The sequence below is a fragment of the Diplotaxodon limnothrissa genome, linkage group LG11 (assembly GCF_057381915.1).
Source record: "Diplotaxodon limnothrissa isolate DT_005_m linkage group LG11, D_limnothrissa_male_GT1.1, whole genome shotgun sequence".
Classification (NCBI taxonomy): domain Eukaryota; kingdom Metazoa; phylum Chordata; class Actinopteri; order Cichliformes; family Cichlidae; genus Diplotaxodon; species Diplotaxodon limnothrissa.
In genome coordinates this window covers 9,486,859-9,493,343 of record NC_140606.1, presented here as the reverse complement: position 1 = coordinate 9,493,343, position 6,485 = coordinate 9,486,859, and the positions used below count along the sequence as shown (strand labels likewise).

At 40.1% G+C, this 6,485-nt stretch overlaps 1 protein-coding gene across 1 annotated transcript; it reads left to right on the top strand.

Moving 5' to 3' along the window:
- Window positions 1-543: 543 nt before the first annotated feature.
- On the top strand, window positions 544-6,175 carry LOC146622319 (sialic acid-binding Ig-like lectin 14). The gene is made up of 9 exons (XM_085365049.1): window positions 544-592; window positions 755-1,105; window positions 2,092-2,382; window positions 3,110-3,358; window positions 5,080-5,340; window positions 5,445-5,535; window positions 5,738-5,830; window positions 5,975-6,044; window positions 6,128-6,175. Exons 1-9 carry the CDS (start codon window positions 544-546, stop codon window positions 6,161-6,163), a joined length of 1,491 nt encoding a protein of 496 aa, XP_085221175.1. The 3' UTR covers window positions 6,164-6,175.
- Window positions 6,176-6,485: the final 310 nt, after the last annotated feature.

Below are 6,485 nucleotides of genomic sequence, written 5' to 3'. Positions count from 1 at the left end.
TCTGGGATTGTGTAAGAACCAGTTAAACACACGACACAGTGTACTGTTTTAATTTGATGCTTTGGTAATTTGCTGTTAGTATTTGACACACATTGCTTTACTGATGCTTCTATACATTGTACTGCATATATCATACATGGTCTGTAAAATGTAAGCATGCCTACTAAACAGCTATGTAAAGCCTCTCATTTGCTGCTTTTTTGGTCTCATACTTTGTGGTCTATTGTTTTTTAGGTCAACTGGTGAGTTTTTTGTGTGTGTGTGTGTGTGTGTGTGGGGGGGGGTCGTTCAAAGTTCGCTCAAAGGGAAAACTGAGCTTATACTAACAAATAGCTCTGTAGATGTGTTGAAACTACTTATAATCAATCCAGTGAAGAGTCCATTGATAAATTAATAAAACAAGCTTTCCCCATAATACATGCATGGGACTTTGGGGTAAAGCGAACGCAATGGCTAATACAAGCAGGAAGGAAACCAAACCTTTCACTTCTCCCCTGGAGGAAATGAAAGCACCCATGCAGTCTTTATTTTTTAGAAGACGAGATGGATGCTTTACAGCAGCTTGTGTTTTTCATGTGCATTTGCTTCAAAGGTATGATATGTTCTGCGTTTTGTATGAAGTTATTTTCAGAAATTCTAGAACTAATTCAGGGGAATGTGCATTTTGTTTCATGCATTTAAGCGTTCTTTCTCTTATCGATTGTCCTGTTTCTGCGCCTCACTTCACTCCATTTTATTGTGCAATTTATTGCAGCCACTCAAACGGAATCATCCTGGACAGTTGATGTGCCATCCTCAGTGGAAGGTCTCCTTGGCTCGTGTGTGGTGATCCCCTGCTCTTATAACTACCCAGATATAGCGGCCCATACATTCACAGGGATTTGGAGGATTGATGACCAAGTCATCTATCATCCAACTGAGTCTAACACTATGGAGAAGTATAGGGGACGAACAAAACTTCTGGGAGACCTCAGCAAGAAAAACTGTTCTCTGATGATTGAAAATCTTCAGCAAAGTGATGGCGGACCTTTCTTTTTCAGGATTGAACTAGAAGGTCCAAACAAGTTTTCCTACTCTGATAACAAAGTCTCTATTTCAATGATCGGTAAGTAAAATTTTAGTTAATACTGTAAAAAATGACATTTTGTAGGTCTCATAAGCCTTTCTTTATTTCTAGGCTTTTTTTTATTTTCAGAAAGATATGTGCTCAATTAATATAAATTAATTTTAAATGTTTTCAGGTTCTTCATTTTTGGTATTAAAATAGGCTTAATCAAATTTCTTTAAGCAGATGTGTGATGTTACCACACAGTTAACAAGTTGTTGTTGTTGTTTTTTTACAAAAATTATAATTTGGTTGGGAAAAGTGCAGACACAGTAAGAAAATCATGCCAAATGAAGCCCCTACTTTTTTTAAATCTTATATTTTTAAGCAAAATAAATAAATTATTTATTTTTTCCTGTGGACAACTACGGAGCCCCGCAGGGGACATGGGAGAAAAAAAAATTAAGACGGACTTTTGCGAGATCTCGCAAAACTATCTCGGGATCTCGCAAAAGTTTTGCGAGATCTCGCAAAACAAACTCGGGATCTCGCAAAACTTTTGCGAGATCTTGCAAAAGTTTTAGCCGCATTCTTAGCTTCGAGCTAACGGGAGGTTGAGACCCACTACAGCCGGGAGGAACACCGCTTTCCCGGCACATCGTGCCTCGACCTCCCGGTCGGCTTCGAGCCGGCGTCCGAAGAATGCGGCTAAAAGTTTTGCGAGATCCCGAGTTTGTTTTGCGAGATCTCGCAAAAGTCCGTCTTAATTTTTTTCTCTCCCATGTCCCCTGCGGGGCTCCGTAGACAACAACCTAAATGAGGCAGGAAATATCTTTTTTATGTTTTTTTCCCACATTTTACCTTCTTAGATTTTGTGAAAAAGCTAATGTTTTTTGTGTTGGTCACCTCAATGGACTCTTATTCATGTTTTATCAATAAAGACAAGCCCAGTCATTATAAAACATGACATCAACTGCCACATGCGTCAAGTGCCATGTGTTGCATTACAGCAGTTATATGATGTTCATGTGTTCTCGTTAAAACAGGTGAACCAAATCCCACTGATTTCTTTGTGCAAGAAGAGGTAAAGGAGGGTCAAACTGTATCTGCATTCTGCTCTGTGTCTCACTCCTGCCCCACAAATCCACCTGATTTCCACTGGAGTCACTCTGGAGAGCAACATTTTCAGACACAGAATCTTCAAAATGGCCAGTGGAAAGCAACATCTACTCTGACCTTTCGCTCAGACCGCACTGATAACAACAAACCTTTACGATGCAGAGTTACATACCACGGAGGAAAGCAGCGGGAACCATCCAAGACAATTAAAGTAAAATGTAAGTGTGCAGCTTTAACAACATGTTGATGTTAAAAACGGGGCGACCGCTCAGGGGGTTGGGAAGCGCATCTGTAACCGGAAGGTCGCCGGTTCAATCCCTGGGCTCTCTGTCCTGGTCTTTGTGTCCTTGGGCAAGACACCTTACCCTACCGCCTACTGGTGTTGGCCAGAGGGGCCGATGGTGTGATATGGGAGCCTCGCTTCTGTCAGTCTGCCCCAGGGCAGCTGTGGCTACAACTGTAGCTGCCTCCATCAGTGTGTGAATGTGAGAGTGGATGAATAGTGGCATTGTAAAGCGCTTTGGGTGCCTTGAAAAGCGCTATATAAATCCAATCCATTATTATTAAAAAAGAATCCCTTAAATATTGTAAATGCTGTAATTTAGTGAGAACTTTTTAAAAGATGGGACACAGTTTTATATAAAGTTTTAGTTGTTGTTTTTTTATCGGGGCAAAAAAATGTAATAATGAAACCAAAGAGACTGAAAATTAAATGTTTTTTAAAAAATCTGAACAGAAAAAAATCATAAAATGTTTCTGGTTGATATGTAACATTGGCTTTGATATTTTGTCATAACATTTATGTTTATCTCTTTGGTTTCTGAAGTTTTCTTTTATTGCTACACCACGTCAAAATATTGAAACAAGCTCAACTTTGACCTGATTGTATGAAAAATAAACTAAAATGCTGCACAGTAACATTAAGGGTTAAATGTTTCTGTGCAGATGCTCCAGTGAATGTGAAGGTCGAGTACCAGTCAGATGTTAATGAGGGAGAGACTGCACACCTGAAGTGCTCCAGTGATGCAAACCCTGTCAGCAGCTATGAGTGGCACAGTGAAACTGGTGCTCTGCTGAATAAGGGGCAAACCTACACAATGTCAAATGTCTCCAGAAACTCAGAGGCCGTGTACTGCACTGCTGTCAATGAGGAAGGACGAGTCAAATCAAGCACCGTGCAGCTCAATGTGTTATGTAAGTAAACAATACAAGAAATATAACAACAGAAGAGATTTTTCTTTTCATTCAAACATACAGTGGGGCAAAAAAGTATTTAGTCAGCCACCGATTGTGCAAGTTCCCCCACTTAAAATGATGACAGAGGTCAGTAATTTGCACCAGAGGTACACTTCAACTGTGAGAGACAGAATGTGAAAAAAAAATCCATGAATTCACATGGTAGGATTTGTAAAGAATTTATTCGTAAATTAGGGTGGAAAATAAGTATTTGGTCACCTCAAACAAGGAAAATCTCTGGCTCTCACAGACCTGTAACGTCTTCCGTAAGAAGCTTTTCTGTCCCCCACTCGTTACCTGTATGAATGGCACCTGTTTGAACTCATCATCTGTATAAAAGACACCTGTCCACAGCCTCAAACAGTCAGACTCCAAACTCCGCCATGGCCAAGACCAAAGAGCTTTCGAAGGACACCAGGAAAAGTATTGTAGACCTGCACCAGACTGGGAAGAGTGAATCTACAATAGGCAAGCAGCTTGGTGTGAAAAAAATCAACTGTGGGAGCAATCATCAGAAAATGGAAGACATACAAGACCACTGATAATCTCCCTCGATCTGGGGCTCCACGCAAGATCTCATCCCGTGGGGTCAAAATGATCATGAGAACGGTGAGCAAAGATCCCAGAACCACACGGGGGGACCTGGTGAATGACCTGCAGAGAGCTGGGACCAAAGTAACAAAGGTCACCATCAGTAACACACTACAACGGCAGGGAATCAAATCCCGCAGTGCCAGACGTGTTCCGCTGCTGAAGCCAGTGCATGTCCAGGCCCGTCTGAAGTTTGCCAGAGAGCACATGGATGATACAGCAGAGGATTGGGAGAATGTCATGTGGTCAGATGAAACCAAAGTAGAACTTTTTGGTATAAACTCAACTCGTCGTGTTTGGAGGAAGACGAATACTGAGTTGCATCCCAAGAACACCATACCTACTGTGAAGCATGGGGGTGGAAACATCATGCTATGGGGCTGTTTTTCTGCCAAGGGGACAGGACGACTGATCCGTGTTAAGGACAGAATGAATGGGGCCATGTATCGTGAGATTTTGAGCCAAAACCTCCTTCCATCAGTGAGAACTTTGAAGATGAAACGAGGCTGGGTCTTCCAACATGACAATGATCCAAAACACACCACCCGGGCAACAAAGGAGTGGCTCCGTAAGAAGCATTTGAAAGTCCTGGAGTGGCCTAGCCAGTCTCCAGACCTCAACCCCATAGAAAATCTGTGGCGGGAGTTGAAAGTCCGTGTTGCTCGGCGACAGCCCCAAAACATCACTGCTCTCGAGAAGATCTGCATGGAGGAATGGGCCAAAATACCAGCTACTGTGTGTGCAAACCTGGTAAAGACCTATAGTAAACGTTTGACCTCTGTTATTGCCAACAAAGGTTATGTTACAAAGTATTGAGTTGTATTTTTGTTATTGACCAAATACTTATTTTCCACCCTGATTTACGAATAAATTCTTTACAAATCCTACCATGTGGATTCATGGATTTTTTTTCACATTCTGTCTCTCACAGTTGAAGTGTACCTCTGGTGCAAATTACTGACCTCTGTCATCATTTTAGGTGGGGGAACTTGCACAATCGGTGGCTGACTAAATACTTTTTTGCCCCACTGTATATAATAAATGTATGGTTATCTGCTAGATCCTAATTATATCTGCTGTCTTAACAGATGCCCCTGACACTGAGACTTATTCTAAGTGCTCCTCATATAACGGCATAGTAAAGTGTGATTGCATCGTACAATCCAGGCCTCCCAGCACGGTCCATTTTGTTCTTGGTGACAGAGTCCTGCCAAGCAGCAAGGTAGAGAAAAATGGCTCTGTTACTACTGGGACTCTGCAGACAGACTTTGGGTCCTTCAAGTTTGTGCACTGCCTGGCAAACAACACGTTGGGAAATTCTAATCTCACACTCTTTTTACCTGTTAATGGTAAGAAAAAAAACTTTGAATCTCAAGAAAACAGCATAGATTATAATCACTCTATATTTACATGGCAAAACAAAAAATATTCAATGTGTTTTCTTTTTGAACAGACAACATGCAGAATATTTTCATAGCCTCTGGAGCAGGTGTGATTGTTCTGATAATTCTGATAGCCATTGGAGTGGGAGTTGTTAAAAAATGGTAAGTTGTTAAGGACAAGTTACACACTCTAAAACATTAACAGGTATAAGTTCAAGTCATGTAAAATGTCAATACCTGTTTTAAATATGATCATAAAATAAAGCAATATTTATCTGCTTCTAATTGTTGCGATGTTATGCTAATGTTGTATTTTAGAGGTTTTGGAAAGTCTTAGTTTTTCTCCTGATGTTTTAAATTTCAGCAGGGGGCAATCAGACGGCACGCCAAAATCTGACTTAAGCACCACGAGGTCAGACAGACCTGCGGAGCCCCCTCGTTATGCCCAAACAAAAAGGTTTTAATTCTTCAAATCAGTAAAAAAAAAACAAAAAAAAAAAAAAAACATTATTCTTTATTAAACATGAATGATGAATATTTGATATAATTTGTGTGTAGAGGAAAAAGCCAAACTTGTTTCCTTTTTGCATTCTTTGTACAGGAAGGAGAACTATGAGGATGTCCATTGCAATGACATTTACGGCAATGACAGTGTGTATGGGAACACAGAGGTAGGTAAAGTTTTGTATTTTTTAAAATTTAATCTAATCATGCGTCAAAGACTGGAGTGAATTAAGCAGTCTTTTCTGTGCAGACTGACTGGGATGAATCAGTATACGCCAACGTGTAATATATGTGGAAGACCAGCTGCGGTCAGGTCGGAGTCAAGGAAAAAAAAGATCCTAGTGCTATATTCATCTTATACCACATACATATTATATCAGTTTTCCTGTCATCTGTCATTCACATTTCCTTGTAAAATATTGTAATTAAGAGAATTTCTGTTTTGTACTTTTGTTTGTCTGATCAAATAATGTGCTTTGAAAAATTACTATTAAAGTTTTGCAGTAATTACAAAGTTGTCAAGTTACTAAATATGTTTATTAGCTGTTTTATCGTTATTGTTTTTGTGATTAGTTATTGAACAACAGCACAAGGTGTTCTAATCCTCT

What these genes read in the sequence shown, in the direction of transcription:
- LOC146622319 (XM_085365049.1), top strand. Translation starts at nt 544, where the DNA reads ATGGATGCTTTACAGCAGCTTGTGTTTTTCATGTGCATTTGCTTCAAA. An exon ending in AGTCTCTATTTCAATGATCG is followed by an intron (nt 1,106 to 2,091) that starts GTAAGTAAAATT and finishes TCGTTAAAACAG; the next exon opens with GTGAACCAAATCCCACTGAT. An exon ending in CGTGCAGCTCAATGTGTTAT is followed by an intron (nt 3,359 to 5,079) that starts GTAAGTAAACAA and finishes CTGTCTTAACAG; the next exon opens with ATGCCCCTGACACTGAGACT.